Raw genomic sequence first — 14916 nt, 5'->3', positions numbered from 1 at the left:
GCCTTCTTATAAATGGTCTTTCTTTTAAGTCTTTCTATTCATGGAATTGTCTTTTATTTTAACAATCTTTCTGTAAAACCTGACTATACGGGATCTTTTTTTTTTTTTTAATCTACGTAGTCTTGTTTTATTTTCAAAAGCCTTACAACACATGGTCTGTTTGACCATCTAATTTTTGTCATCTAATTTGACCTCTCACTAAGATAATTTGAATTTTTGTGATACTTGATACATGTTTCGGGGTTTGAGATGATCCCAAGTCTTCAAATAATTCAGTCAAATAAAAAAAAAAAAAAAAAAAAAGTCATTTTATTGAAACACTCTGGACCCTGTAAACACTGAAAAGGACAATTAAAACCACAATTAAGCTTTTGAACAACATTTTGTATAAATCGTATCGGGTAAATGGAGGTACAGTACATGAAGTTCTAAAATGGCGCACATCTGCTGCTCTCGCATTTGAAAGCAGGTCTTGGTGGCGCTCGCTCAAGATGGGGGCAAGGACATCGGGGGCATTCTTCAGCACTGCGCCAACTAGCACGGTACAAACCCAGGAGTTGCATAGTCGTCATTGTTGGGAGTGCGGGTCTATTTCGAAGATGGGGTGACCACGCTTAGGACCAAAATTGTCACGTAAGACAAGTGAGCGTTCTTATGTTTGACACGGACACAAATGGAAGTGAAAACACGTTGGCGCGCGATCCCGTCGGACTCTCCGCCGCGCTCGTCAGGTTCTGACCCACGGGAGCAGGAAGGATGCGATGGCGGCAGCGAGGGCGAGCAAGAGGACGAGCAGCTGGGGGGCGAGGGGCGACGCCCAGGCGCACGTGCGAGGTCGCGGGGCCGCTTGCGCCCGCTTGCCGGCGCCGGACGTGGAGATGACGAGCGGCCTCACCTGCGAGATGCTCTCCTGCGAGGACGGCAGATCGAGTGAGGATCGTTGTCGTCATTGTGAACGGATCTCGTGTTTGCGATAAAAGTATTACTTGGAGGTACTTTATGTTGAAGTGGGTTGAAGAGCTTCATTTAGATAAAGGTGGTGCTCTGTCACCCACTTCAGTCGCCTTGGTACTCAGCAAGTATATTCAAGTGAGTTCTAGAGTTAATTTAGAAAGATAGTGATTTGCCGCCATTTGGGAGTTGAGGAACTATGTTGAAGTGAGTTGAGTTTCATTGAGACAAAAACAGTGCTTTGCTGGCCTCTTGGTGTCCCAAAAAAAACAAAAAACATGTAAGAGTGAATTGAGAAGTTTCCTCGAGACAAATAGTGGCTTTCCAGCACCTTGCTGTCGAGAAACTATGTTGAAGTGAGTTGACGAGTCATGTTTAAACAGAAATATTGTGGTTCGCCGTTATCTTGTGTCATCTTGATGTCAAGGAACTATGTTCAAGTGAGTTGTGGACTTTTCGATAAAATGGGTGCTTTTTCGCCATCTCGTGGCAGTTTGGTCTCAAGGAACTATGTTGACGCGTGTTGAGGAGTTTCGTTTACACAACAAAGGTCTTTCGGCAGTCAGGGCATCATTTTTAAAAAGAAATCAATGACCCGTCTCAGGTTTTCTCATCATCCGGGTAACACGTACTTCCAGAATGGTGCGGCTGCGCGTCCTGTCGGGACTGAGCCGCAGATTCCAGCGATGCGCGGCGTGAGCGAGGCCGCCGTCATCTTCGCTCTCGGTGGTGTCCTGCCGTGGCAGGCGCTGCCGTTTGCGGCGCCGCGAGCTGATTCGCGGGAGAGAGCCGGGCTCTTGGAGTCTAGAGGTAAGATGAGATTGGAAGCGGTTAGACCAAAGCCGGCGAAATCCGGTGCGAGGTCGGCGCCACCTGCAGTCGGCGTCCTCGATGTCGGCGTCCGCGTCGCTTTCTCCCTGGGGGTCGGACAGCACGCACTCCTCCTGCGCATGTCGGGAAATGAACATCAACTTTGGTGCTGCTATTGGAAATGGAATTGTTTCATATCTTCTGCTTTCGATACTTTTTGGAGTGTACCTCGGTTCCGTATCCCTCGGAATAACGGGTCATGGTGACTGAGCGCCGTTCACCTGCTCCTGCCAATCACATGAGGAAATATAATACGACGTGCAAATGTCTGGGGAAAAAAAAAATAAATTCAGTCCATTTCTTTTTGTCGATGGGGTTGGGTGCTGCTGCCGTCCTGAACATTTATTATTATTTGTTTAATTTCGGCGACATAACATAACATTGTTAGCCTCATAGCATCTTTGGCTAAGTCAGTCATTCTGTGTGATTTCCCTCTAGTGGCATGCGAAAAAATTATTTTGTTTATAATCAATTTTATTCCAATTACTGTGCAGTTTCGCCCTCAACGCTCAAGTTAAAAACTTTAGAATTGAATGTTTAAAAAATGCTTTTCAACATTTAATCAGGTACATTTTTTTATTTCACCTTTATGTGCAATACATTTGAATTAAACCATTTAAGTACAGTTGATTTAACTGTATTTAACTGCAGTGCTTATGTTCAAGCTGCCTAAATAAAAAAAGGAGAGAAAAAATGTATGTGTTTGCTAAAAAAAATAATAATAATAATTAAAAAAAGTCTGACATCCAGGTTTATGTTTTGCGTTCTCTTCTTGTGCATTGAATTTGAAAACTCATGATAACTTCGATGCTGTCCTCCGTTTCCAGCGTGCCGCACTCGCATTACGTAACAGGCAACTTTTCGCATCCACATCAGGACCAGACGCGAAACGACGCCGCAAACGCGACAAACTCCCATTTAGCGCATAAAACTTGACCCCTTTGCGTGACTTTCACGAAAGCCGAAAATACACGCAGGCAATCATTCGACGCGGTCACCGTTGAAATAAAGACAGTCGCGAATCTTACCTGGAACAATGGTGGAACACGCGATAAGACCGAAACGCTAAATGGAGTCTGGCGCTTGGACGCGACGCGAGCGCACGCGACGATGTTTGACATTGTCGCAAATCCCTCATGACGTCACTCGTAGAGATGATTGGCAGCTCGGGCCGTGTGGGAAAAGCAGCAGGAAACAGGGCGGAAGTGCGCAAGAGAAGGAACGGATTTCAAAATAAAATGAAACGTAACGTCTGCGCTACGTGGCGTGCTCATGCAGGAGCAAATTAAACTTAAAAAAAACCTTACTATTACTTTACTTTCTCATTTATGTTATATTTAAAAACAAAAAATTTGAACAAAAAAATGGTTTTGTAACTCCAGTGGTAGCGCCATCTCGTGAACGCACAATGAACAGCCAACGTATTGTGCACCAGCAACTGTGAAAGCAACACAACCTCCTCCGACTTCCGAGTGACAAATTGCATCAGCGGTACCTTGTCTTACAAGTGCCCCAACTTACTTTTTCCAGTTAGGAGCCGTCGCTTGATATATATATATATATTACTTTTTTTGTGTGTTTCAAGTCAAAATTTAACATACAAGCGAGCTTTCGCTAAACAGTGCAGTTTAAAAAAATGCTTTGCACGAGTTGGATTTGGGTCATTTTCATATAATTTTATCAATTATGGTAAGGACACTGGTAAGGGAAAACAAACAAACAAAAAAACCTATAAATTAGTGTTGTTTTTTGTTTTGGGATGCCACCTTGGTTTTATATTGACCCTTATTTGTATGCGCCTGTATGGTCACAAAAGAAGCACAGAACAAGTACCGGGTAAATTACTTTAATTTTTTTTCAAATTGCAGTTTTTAGCACTAAATCTCCGATGGTTAGTTCCATATGGCAGGAGCTTGTCAGAGCGTTTTGTTGCGCCACTTCATGAATATTCATGAGCCGAGCTTTCATCTTTGAAAATGAGGTTATTGGCAAGTGTAAATGATTCATCTGGTTCGGGGGGGGGGGTGAGTTTTACAGAATGGCCGACGTCGCAGGCGCTGAAAGTAGGCCAGCCGTCAAGTTGTGACGTCAAACAACCGGAGTCCGCCGTTGGCCAAGAACCAGCAGCCCTATTGGTCTTTTTTTTTTTCCATCACTCCTGGAGAAAAAAAAGAAATAAATACTCCCCCCTTTTTTTTCTGCAGCTGTCCAGAACGCAAACAGCTTCACATGGACAGGAGACTTCCATCGTATCGGAAGAGAACTTGCACACGTTCCTCTTTTTAAATCAGGAATCAGAGGTTGCTGTGAAGTGAGGCGAAACAAACGCACCCTGGCGGCTTATTGACCCGTCAGGCGAAAGGACTCGTGTGAGTGTCTCCTGTCAAAACGTGCCAGCATCAATTAGTTTGACTGATCAGCGTCATCCGCGATGGCTGCACTTGGCCTGTTGCCATGGTAACAACCGTCACGCCGCACCAGTCATTGGATTTGATTTCACCTTGCGAAAGTCCAACCTTCCCCCACGGAAATGAATGGAAATGTGACTAATTTATTTTTGAAATAAAGACGCCTGTGAGAATTGTTCCATATTGTCTGTCTCCATGTGTTGCTCCACTGTGTTCAAATACATATCCATTATAACACTGTGACATTGATGCTGTTCATTTGCCCATCTATGGCCTTTTGCATTGTACGTTAGCATTACGCTAAACAGACTTGTGGTGAGGCAAATTGCCGAGAGGGCACGCAAACGATTCACAACTTGTCGGTCACGCCTTCGCTCTCTGATAGGTAGTTCTTCCTTGGGCGTGGTGGTTTCTAAACTTGCCCTTTCACTTGTCCTAATTTAGGAAGAGGGAGGGGCTAAATATGTGCATTAAAAAAAGACATTTAACAATGCGTGTTGTCTCTTGCTTGTCCACTCTCGAGCGCACAAACGTGCGGATGTTGTGCGACACACTCGGGGTCCTGGTGGGTGTGTTACGTCACCCGAGAGCTCGTTAATCTGTCCGAGCGGGACAGCTGGCAGCTTGGGTACAGCCATGCCCAACATGGTTGGCATGTGTGCAAGCAGCTGTTTTGCATGTTTGTTATTTATGTATTTATTTACACGCACACACACACACACATTTATCTCACAAATGATAGTGAATGTTTGGAAGACATTGAATTATGTGTGTAAAAAAAAACATTTGCGCAAGTATTTAACATTTGTTACTGTGTCTGCATGAAATAAATAAAAAATAATATGTAAAAAAAAAAAGAAAATGAAGGATGCAAACCTGGTTTAAAAGATCATGCAGATAAAATCAATGCTATACAGTTTAAATCCTGATCCTACACGTTTATAATATGTGGTATAATACCATATATTATATAATGATAGTTTATCTGCCTGCTAAACAAGGCTGGACTGTACCAATGTGGAGCTGAAAACGGGGTGGGAGAGAAGGGGTGGGGGCTCCTCAGGATGCATGAACCCTCGCCATACACACACGCCGGGCACCTCTCGCACTGTTTATGTACGGGCTGACCTACGCCGAACTATAATGTACTGCGACCCCACTGTGAGGGTTTTGTGGCGCACGTGAGGAGACAGAACTTGTACCACTTCTCGCACCCCCCCCCCCCCACCCTTCCCGACAGAGTCCTCAACACGTCCCCTTTCGTTTGACGGGCCAAGCCCCGCCCCCCTTGTGCAGAACTGCGCTCTCGCTCCCGCCGGAGAGACGAACACAAAGCCGACCGGAGCAGAAGCCAGCTCGGAGCGAGTCAGTCGGCACCAGAACCCGTGTGGAGGCAGTAGGCCCGACTTGGACTCCTCGTCGGACATCTCCCCAAGATTGTGTTGCAGAAACAGGTAACGTGACGCAGACGCGCTTGTTAAGATGCTGCACTTCCAGAAGAACAAGCGGGCGCGTGCACGTGACATATATGTAAATATTAATGCATGACAGAGTGGACCCTCTTTGTCCATCCCCCATGTGTGCGTTTATTGACGTGCACACGTGGCATGGCCCCCCATCATGACAGCTGCAAATAGGTCACTATTGACAAGCTGCAAATAGGTCACTATTGACATTCTCCTCTTGCATGAACTTGAACAACTGAAGTGAGCACTCAATTTTTGATGTTTTCTCGAGGTGATGCGTGTTATTTTGGAAAGGGGGTGTGGGGGTGCTGTTGGGGAGCCCAGAACACACAATGTTCCTCAATGTCAAGCGGGGGGTGTGTCTTACGAGTCCACCTTTTCAGAGCTGGTTGGGGGGAGAAAATAAACGGTGAACTTGATTTGAATGAAAGGGTCGCGTGCACGCGCGCAGACTGTTTTTCAGCAAGCGCGTGCGTGCACATTCCGTGAGTCATGCCGCATTTGGAGGCTCACACACACACACACACACACACACACACACACCCTGCGGGGGCGGGGGGGTGCTGTTGTTGTCCTTCCAGTCCTACTAACGTGTTAGAAGAAAACAACAAAGTGTGGCCTCCTTTTGACCAGGACACTGTTTGACCTTCAGATTACCTGCCATGCCAGGGGGTGGGGGAGGTTACCGCTTGTGGTGCGGGGGTCGCACCTGCCAGTTCCACATTCAACAGCAATGGAACTTCCTGACCTGTGGACGGAACAAATTTCAACATTTAATTCGACAATGTTCGCTCAGCCACCAGCAGCGATTGTGAAGAAACGCTTGACTGGCTCGTGGCTCTAATTCTTGACATTGAACTCAACCGTGAAGGTGCGAGGCCTCGCTCTCGGTTTACATCCCGCAAAGTCCGTTTTGGGGGGTTCCTGTAATTTGAGCCGTTGTTGTCGCGGAAGCCCACGCGGGGAAAGCCGTCTCGCTGGCGTTTTGACTCGGACTTCCTCTGGCGGGCCATTTTGGGGGCAGGCGCTAAAGCCAAAGAACAAAGGGGCACCCGTCGCTATGTATTTCTATTAACACAAGCAACACAGTCAATAATACAACTATAAACAAAGTAGGTCATGGGAAGGTGCACTGGATTAAAAAAAAAGAATCTACACACCCCTGTTCAAACGGCAGATTTTTGTTTTATACAAAAATAAGACCAAGAAAAATTATTTGAAGCATTTTTTTCCATCTATCAGTTCACCTAGAAACCTGAAAAACTTTTTTTCAGTAAAATTAAACTGTGATAACAGAGTTGCACAAGTGCACACACCCTCTTATAAATGGGGACGTAGCTGTGTTTTGAATTCAGCAATTATGTTCAAACTCATAAATGGGGGTCACACACCTGCCACCATTTTAAGTGCCTCTGATTAACTCCAAATAGTGGTGGGAGCATATGGACAATTCTCCCAAGGACTCAAATAAATGCCCCTGAAATATCAAAACACTTTGGGTGGAATTGATGACAGAGTGGGTAGTTTTTTAATTGTTTAAATATTGATACATAAAAAATAATAAATGGGGTACAGCAAAAAAAAAAAAAAAAAGGGCAGGTGCTTGAGCACCACTTGGGGCGCACGTGCCTGTTCTCTGGCGTTGGGGGGGGGGTCAGCGAATACTGTATGGCCCTGATGTGTTCAGGTGTGTGATCGGGCTGGACAACATGTCCTAAAATTCATATCACTGTATAAATCTCTTCACGATTACAGTATATATTGCGATATGAACTTAAGTGTAAAAACGATAACGATAGTAAGTATTTCTGAAAGTAGCAGATGCTTCATTTCATTTAAATTTGGGGTTTTCATGGTTTTACATTCTCATTTCATTGCATTTACATACATGAGGATAGTGTTTCGCTGCGCTAGCTAGCAAACCGCAGCCGACCTATGGCTGTTGTGGAGCAAGTTAGCTTCGTGCCTCGTGTTCCCTCCAGTTTGCGATCAACCGGGAAAGCAGGCGCCGTTTTTACACTGCGGCAGGTATGATTAGACATTAACAAACGTTTTCGGGTTTTGGTCGGTAGAGTCGAAAACTCTCCCGAAGGCCAAACGTCTACTGTCTACCGCGCATACCGTAAATACCGCGCAGCCCATGTGTGCCAGACAACATGAGTTTGTTGAATGTGAGAGTGTCAGGCCCGTCCGTGTGAGAGAGGGCGAGCGGCCTGGAGAGGGGAGTTGGCTCGGGGTGCCCGCTGGCTGGCGTCCAGATGCCGGCGGGCCACAAAGCTGCTCTGTTCTCAGTCCTAACGGCTTATTAATAGTCCAATATCCTGCTGGGGCGAGTGCACCTTTCTCTGGAATGCCCTGAATGCGAATCGGGCCCACTAACATACTTACAAGTGTTCGGAAATAAACACGTTGACATCCTGCTGGCAAATCCAATCCATTGAGCCGTGATCGATTCCCAGCGATGGTGTCATACATCTCCTAGCAACAAGGGTCAGCACCATGATGTCGAGCATCACAGACCCCGTATCGGTTTTCCGTGGGCTGTTTTTTAAATCCCCGGTCTGCAGAACACCCGGAGGGTGAATCTGGGTTCAACTGCTATGTTGAGCTGCTTTTATTCCCTGCCAATGTGTTCTGGAGACCCAAAGTGGCCCGTGCCTCTACCGAGGGGCGGAGGGGTGAGGGTGTCAGCGGTGGAAACGCTCACGGGCTCCTCCATGATCGGCGTGTCAGGCCGATTAAAACCTGACAGGATGTGAGTGGGAGCAGATTAGACAGAAGAGCGCAGTTATCAGCGTGTTCATGTTTCCACCATCTTGTGCGCCAGGCTGCAAATCTTCATACCGTGCACGTTTGCGAGCACAACAGCTCATTTCACGATATCAATTCAGTTACCGCCACTTTAAATGCGTCCACGTCAACAATCCAAAGCATGCACATTGCAAAGTCTTGGGAACGAGCTTCCATCCAATCGTCATCCAATCTAACCCTTTGTCGGCCTCTGCTTCATTCCCAGAAACCTTTTCTTCTCATCTCCGCTGGCGCTAATCACTAATTGACTTTCATGAGCTCCCACACGAACTCTGCGACATACACTGCGCGTGCGTGTTTCGCGGCACATTTTGACGCTTCGGTTTCTTCTGCTTGGCCAGGACGAATCGCCATGACGACGGAGATGCAAGAGATCACCATTACGGAGGACAAGCCGCTGCTCACTGGTCAGGCCGACTCCAGCAAGGTCAGAGAGGACATATGTGTGCACTGTACACACGCTAATATACATACATGCTTTTCAATGACTGCGTCGCTTTTGAGTGCCATCATCCTCAAGCGCAGAATATGTGTGTGTGTGTGCTTGCCACACACAAATGTGCTGCAGCGGCGGCTGGCTGTGCTGCAGCTGGTTTGACGTCAAAGCCCTGGGGGGCTTAGGGTGGGGGGAGGTGGCGGGGTCTCTTCGGTTTTACTCCTGCTGAAGTCGCTTTGCAGCACCTCGCTACTGACCCCCGGTGGCAAACGGTGGAAGTACAAACCCACACATGCCCAGTGGTGTCCGTGAGAATGTTTATATATATATATATATATATATATACATATACATATGATTTCTCAGTCTGTCGCTACACATTTAATTTGAAGAGGTTTTTATTTTATCTGTTTTATTTTATCTATAAAACACAAAAATATAACTATTATATATATATATATATTATATATATATAAATATATATATATATTATATATATATATATATATATATATATATATATATATGTAGTATTTGTTTTTACATATCGCCCAGCTCTACTCTAAACTATTGTAGTATATAAAAACATACAGTAATAATATAATTAAAGAGAAAGTAAAGAATTAACCGTTTTCGCGTCACGATCAATTCAATGTGTGGCTCCTTTTGGTGTGTGTGCCTTGGCCACCAGGTGGCAGTATAATACAGACATACATAGTACTGCACACACACAAAAAAAAGTGTCACAACTCAGTTACTCAGCAAGTTGCAGCAATATTAGTAAATAACACCGCTTGATTGATGCTAGTTTTGTTAGCCCGTCTATGGTGTTTTGCATTGTGTGCTAGCCTTATAATAGCAGACAAAGTTATGTGGTTGTTTTAAATACACAACACTGTCTTTGGGACAGCCAAGGGACCCCCAAAATGCTCAACGCCCTGGGACAGTTGCCCACCCCCCTACAACTGCCGCTAAAAACAAGGCATTCCCCACTCAAGTGCCGCCGTATCTGAAGCACACGAGTACTTCTAATTTTGGCTCACAACACAAAGCAGAAAAAGCCACCAAATGACAGCTCGTTACCGGAAACACTCGTAGATTGGAGCGATCGTAAATTAACGAACCGCTGTACTTTTTGTCTTGTCTTGGCGATGGTTTCCAGCAGGATGCTGAGCTGGCAGCCAGGATACTCCTGGACCAGGGCCAGGTGAGGCTGCGGCACGCGATGATCGGAGTGATGAGTGATGGGGTGCAGTACGAACATGAATTGTTCTCTCGCCGTTTGCAGGAGCACAGCGTTGAGACCCCTCACGGCGTCCTGCACGTGACGCTGCACGGCACACGGAACAGCCGCCGGCCCGCCATCCTCACCTTCCACGACGTGGGCCTGGACAGTGCGTGGCTCTCGTCTCGTTCTTGTCGCTCTGGCCAAGCACGCCGTTCACACCTCTCTCTGTCGTCGGCAGGCAAGAGCTGCTTCCAGCCGTTGTTCAAGTTTGACGAGATGCAAGAGATAGTCAAGAATTTTACGCTGATCCACATCGACGCTCCGGGCCAAGAGGACGGGGCGGCTGTTTACCCGGCAGGGTGAGCTCACGTTCCCTCCTTTTCCTCCTATCACCTTTAATCCTTCAAGAAATTGTTTCTTTTTTACGGGATTAGGTGCCTTTGTGACTCCATTATTATACATTTTTTAACCTGCTCTGTTTGAAGATGACAAAGATCTTCTCTTTACAAACAGGTATCAGTACCTGTCCATGGAGACCATCGCGGAGATGATTCCTGCCGTCCTGCAGTTCTTCAAGTAAGTCCAAAAACAACTGGATCGCTAAGGTTTCGGCGCGTAACGCGGGCCTTGTGTCCCGCAGCTTCCGTACCGTGATCGGCGTGGGCGTGGGCGCCGGGGCGTACATCTTGACCAGATTCACGGTGAGTGTGGACGCCCGGTCCGCTTTACAGCGGCGTTACGTGATTCTTTCTTTGTGTCTCTGCGCAGCTCGCTAACCCAGATTCTGTGGAGGGTCTGGTTCTGGTCAACATCGACCCAAACGCCCGGGGGTGGATGGACTGGGCGGCTCAAAAGGTAACCGGACGCTCACGATTGGCGCTGATCAGACATACTGAAATATTTCAATCTCTTCCTGCAGCTCAGCTCTGTGACGTCATCGCTCACCGAACAGATCATGTCCCACCTCTTCAGCCAGGTGCGTCGCAAACGTTGACACACACATCTGCGATTCGGCAAGACGCTCTGACTTGAATTTGCGCGTACAAATGTAGAGCCTCCCTCAGACCATTTGCACGCACAAATAACGAAGGATCAGCTGCCGAAAAACATTTGCCAATGAGTTGACTAAATGTCCTCAATGTAACTGACACGTGCCCACCGTTCACATACTTAATGAATAAGCTTTGGCTTTTTCCGATCGACTTCGTTCGTTCATTGCAAGATATGAAGAATTCCAAATCGAAAAAACAAAATGCCAGATCAATGTTATCACTTTCACTCGTGGTAGAGGCCCAGGTATCTTTTTTGTCCGTCACTGACGGTCCAGTGCAAATGCCGACTGTCACCTGCTTTAAATGTGAGCTAATGTTGGGACTCTCAGGAGGAGCTGTCATCCAACACAGATGTGGTGCAGTCTCACAGGGAGCGCATCAACAAAGCGCCTCACCTGCTCAACATAGAGCTCTTCTGGAAGACCTACAACAGGTAATCTCAACACAAACAAGCGCACCGAGCCAAATGGCGCCCGCAGCAGTCGCATCTTCTTTATCCTTCAGCCGCAGAGATTTGAACCTGGATCGCAGCAGCACCTTCAAGTAACCGCTTGATTTATTGGCATAATCCACGTCGTGTCATTTGGCCGGACGCTGACGGTTGTCTCTCTGTCTCTGTGGCCGCTCAGGTGTCCGGTCATGTTAGTGGTGGGGGATCAAGCGCCGTACGAGGACGCCGCCGTAAGTGTAGCGAGCGTCGAGCTGCCTCTCGTTCTTCCTCAGCCTGCTTGCCATCCTCACCGCTGCTTCTCGTTGTGTGTCCGACAGGTGGAATGCAATAGCAAACTGGACCCTACCTCCACCTCCTTCCTGAAGGTGCCTTTCTTTCTTTCTTTCCTTCTCTTCTTGCGCTCTTCTACTGTCATTTTTGTTTTCGTTGTTTTCCTCAGATGGCGGACGCGGGTGGCCTCCCCCAGCTCACGCAGGTAAACAAAATCGAATAAAAAAAATATCAGTACAGTGGCGCCTTGAGATCTGCCTTGAATTTCCTCTGTGACCTTGCTCATAACACAACACGCTAGTATTCGACTCATCTTTGACCATTGGAATGAAAGGAAATACTATTAATCTGTTCCAGCCTTGGCCGCTGGGACTGAGTTAGATGCTGTAATATTGGTGATTTTTCATACAGGATAAAGAATATATGCCTGTGAGTATTGGTATATTATCTATCTACATGTGTTACGCCACCATTTGTGTTGCCAACCACGACTATCGATGCTAACCGTTCGCATGTCGATGACTTTTTGTATTGTTTGGTAGCATTAAGCTAAGCGGACATTCCGAAGGCAAATCTGTGATTGTTTTAAATGCACAAGATGTCATTCTTTGTTTTATTTTTAGTTGCACAGTAAACTTCAATTCAACAGCTTGAAGCTTTTTTTTTTTTTTTTTTTTTTTAATGAATTGTTGTGAAACATGAAAAACTTCTACGTCGGGTCACTCTTATCTTAAGGCGCCACTGTACTCGCCGTTGAGACAAGGAGCAAAAAGTGCACATTTGATCGGAGAATCTTTGCGTTTGCAGCCTGCGAAATTGACCGAGGCGTTCAAGTACTTCATCCAGGGAATGGGCTACAGTAAGTGAGCGTCGAGTGTTTCCTTTCTGACCGCGTGTGCCGCGTACGCGCTCTCACCTCCTCGCCTGTGTGCCCACAGTGGCCTCGTCTTGCATGACACGCCTGTCCCGCTCGCGCACCACCTCCCTCTCGTCCTCGTACTCGGTGGAAGGCTCTCGCTCGCGCTCGCGCACGCTGTCCCAGGGCTCGCAGGGGGGGCAGATGCCGCCCAGCCCCTCGCAGACCATGGAGGTGTCCTGCTGAAGAGAAAGCGGACGAGGACGGGGGAAGTAAGCCGAGAGAAATGGAAAAAAAAAAGGTCGAGACCAACAGGTTCCCGTAATTGTCACTGCAACTCCCATCATTCCCCAGCAGAGGAGAGGAAAAAAGGCGCAAAGGGAAAAGGGGGAAATATCTTTTGTCCCAATCCTTGCATCCCCGCTGTCCGAAAGGAAAGAAAAGGTTCTTTTTGACTAGAGGGAGGAGAACACAACATGGCACCCCCCAGCTCTGTTGTTAGCCCTTTCATTTAGCACATGTGGTCGCTAGAGGCCCTAACCTATAGTAATAGTTCTAAAAAGAAGCTGACGACTGATGTGTTGTGCACAAAAGGTAGACTTTAGCAAAGATCGTGTGTCTTGACAACCGTCCAAGCTACTTTTTCTTTTCGCCTCCTTAACCCATTTTACGTTTGCATATTTGTACTGTCGTTGCGTCTTCCAGCCTCCGTTTGCCGTTTTGTGTTACCATCCCGGGAGGCGGACGGGAAGCTTTTCTATTTTGGTTGTCTTTCTTAGGCCGCTCGGTCGTCCAATGACTACTTTTTACGCGAGTGCATGCGATGTCGGAAAGCAAATGGGAGGACGCCGTGTCGCTTGATGAGTGCTTCCGGTCTCCACACCGCATCCGGGACGCACGGTGACGTCGCTTCGTAGCACGCTAGCGCGTTCAGAAGGGATCGCTGTGTTATCTTCCGTGTTGTAAGCTCTCGTAAACCTCAGATACCTCGTCACGAAAGCCAGCCGCCATACTCGAGTTGGTGTGCGCCCAAAGCAACGCCACACAGGAAAGTCCAGAAAGTGCCGTCCCGCAAAAACGTCACTGCCAGCCGTGCGACGAGACACTTTGGAAATGTCAACGATAATCAGTTTGAATTTTAGATCGGTTCTACATTTGAATCCTTTCTCGCGTGCAACTGGAGTCAAAATGTCTGCAGTGTCATGAGTTGAAGTTGAAACCTTCCTATTTTTTTTGCGGTAAACAAAAGCTAATCACTGCCAGGAGCACCTCGAGCAGTGTTTTCCACAAACTCACGAGGGCCAAACCCGACAGCCAATTAGTGCTGGTATCATAAAGATTATGCTTTGAGGAAGAAATGCAAGTTCTGTTGAAGATGTCAGACAAAGTGAAGAATCAATGTGAGGAGTCAAAGATGGATGTGTGACGTTTTATCCATTTTCTTTTCCTCGTTGTGTGTCATCTTTGCGTGGAACTTTCCCCAAATGCTTACTTATTAGTCCACCGCATGATTTTTCACTTGTAACTATTATTTTTATTTTTTTGCATTAGCGAGACTCATGTAATAATCTCTGAAAAAGAAAATGCAATCCCAGTAATTTGTGTGGCAAAAATAAGTGTGTAACACGTACTGTAATGAGAATACTGAATAAAAACTTACAAACATCTTGCGTTTTTGAAAACGTCAATACATTTTTTTTTTCCCACCCTCACAATTATAAATAATGAAGGATTCAAATTAAAACAACTGGGTTCAATTGTGAATCCAGAGGCTTCCTTGCAAGCAGTGTGTTGACGTGCATTGATTGACCCTTAACATACTAAATCAAATGAAACCTGCTTAAGTTTGGGTGGAGATGTGTCATTACGAAAGAGCAGCAGAGCGAGGGCAACCGGTCGGTTGGCATTGTGATCTTTCAGCTCGGTGACAAGGAGAAGACAGACACCCTTTGTCAAGTCAACACACTCGGACACAAACCGGATATGCGTCGCAAAACCTTACGGACGACGCAAAAAGAACACATCGGGAGCAGTAAACGGTAAAAAACAAACAAAAAACAAAACAAAAAAAACAGCGCCTCGTCTTCATGGTGTCACGTTCTGAATGCGAAAAGAAT

At 46.6% G+C, this 14916-nt stretch overlaps 2 protein-coding genes across 9 annotated transcripts; one reads left to right on the top strand and one right to left on the bottom strand.

The window, feature by feature from the left end:
• Positions 1 to 289: 289 nt before the first annotated feature.
• On the bottom strand, positions 290 to 12997 carry si:ch211-63p21.1 (uncharacterized). 6 transcript variants are annotated; one of them, XM_061764205.1, is made up of 8 exons: positions 12860 to 12992; positions 6560 to 6722; positions 6353 to 6443; positions 2850 to 3979; positions 1990 to 2089; positions 1825 to 1895; positions 1584 to 1755; positions 290 to 910 (listed from the first exon to the last, which is right to left on the bottom strand). In XM_061764205.1, the coding sequence occupies exons 5-8, from the start codon at positions 2020 to 2022 to the stop codon at positions 728 to 730; spliced, it is 459 nt and encodes a 152-aa protein (XP_061620189.1). In that variant the 5' UTR covers positions 2023 to 2089; positions 2850 to 3979; positions 6353 to 6443; positions 6560 to 6722; positions 12860 to 12992; the 3' UTR covers positions 290 to 727. The 6 variants fall into 6 exon arrangements, with proteins under 6 accessions (XP_061620189.1, XP_061620186.1, XP_061620187.1 ...); XM_061764202.1 differs by having other exon boundaries at positions 1990 to 2048; XM_061764203.1 differs by lacking the exon at positions 6560 to 6722 and having other exon boundaries at positions 1990 to 2048; positions 12860 to 12997.
• Positions 5497 to 14464, top strand: ndrg2 (NDRG family member 2). Of its 3 annotated transcripts, none has more exons than XM_061764196.1 (16): positions 5497 to 5683; positions 8848 to 8933; positions 10105 to 10149; positions 10231 to 10336; positions 10409 to 10529; positions 10684 to 10746; positions 10811 to 10871; positions 10939 to 11025; positions 11090 to 11146; positions 11552 to 11655; positions 11727 to 11765; positions 11852 to 11903; positions 11991 to 12038; positions 12113 to 12148; positions 12751 to 12802; positions 12882 to 14464. In XM_061764196.1, exons 2-16 carry the CDS (start codon positions 8859 to 8861, stop codon positions 13043 to 13045), a joined length of 1110 nt encoding a protein of 369 aa, XP_061620180.1. In that variant the 5' UTR covers positions 5497 to 5683; positions 8848 to 8858; the 3' UTR covers positions 13046 to 14464. The 3 variants fall into 3 exon arrangements, with proteins under 3 accessions (XP_061620180.1, XP_061620179.1, XP_061620181.1); XM_061764197.1 differs by having other exon boundaries at positions 5522 to 5683; positions 10108 to 10149; XM_061764195.1 differs by having other exon boundaries at positions 5521 to 5683; positions 11852 to 12038.
• Positions 14465 to 14916: the final 452 nt, after the last annotated feature.

Source organism: Phyllopteryx taeniolatus, chromosome 23 (genome assembly GCF_024500385.1).
Source record: "Phyllopteryx taeniolatus isolate TA_2022b chromosome 23, UOR_Ptae_1.2, whole genome shotgun sequence".
Lineage (NCBI taxonomy): Eukaryota > Metazoa > Chordata > Actinopteri > Syngnathiformes > Syngnathidae > Phyllopteryx > Phyllopteryx taeniolatus.
The sequence above is the reverse complement of the archived record's forward strand: the minus strand, read 5'-3'. Positions and strand labels throughout refer to the sequence as shown.

Bases quoted from the DNA above. Each gene is read 5' to 3' on its own strand.
- si:ch211-63p21.1 (XM_061764201.1), bottom strand. The intron at 1,896-1,989 runs GTACACTCCAAA...CGACATGCGCAG, and splicing joins CCGAGGGATACGGAACCGAG to GAGGAGTGCGTGCTGTCCGA. The intron at 1,756-1,824 runs GTGGCGCCGACC...TCTTACCTCTAG, and splicing joins ATCGAGGACGCCGACTGCAG to ACTCCAAGAGCCCGGCTCTC.
- ndrg2 (XM_061764195.1), top strand. From the start codon at position 8,859: ATGACGACGGAGATGCAAGAGATCACCATTACGGAGGACAAGCCGCTG. The intron at 10,872-10,938 runs GTGAGTGTGGAC...GTCTCTGCGCAG, and splicing joins ACATCTTGACCAGATTCACG to CTCGCTAACCCAGATTCTGT. The intron at 11,147-11,551 runs GTGCGTCGCAAA...TGGGACTCTCAG, and splicing joins TGTCCCACCTCTTCAGCCAG to GAGGAGCTGTCATCCAACAC.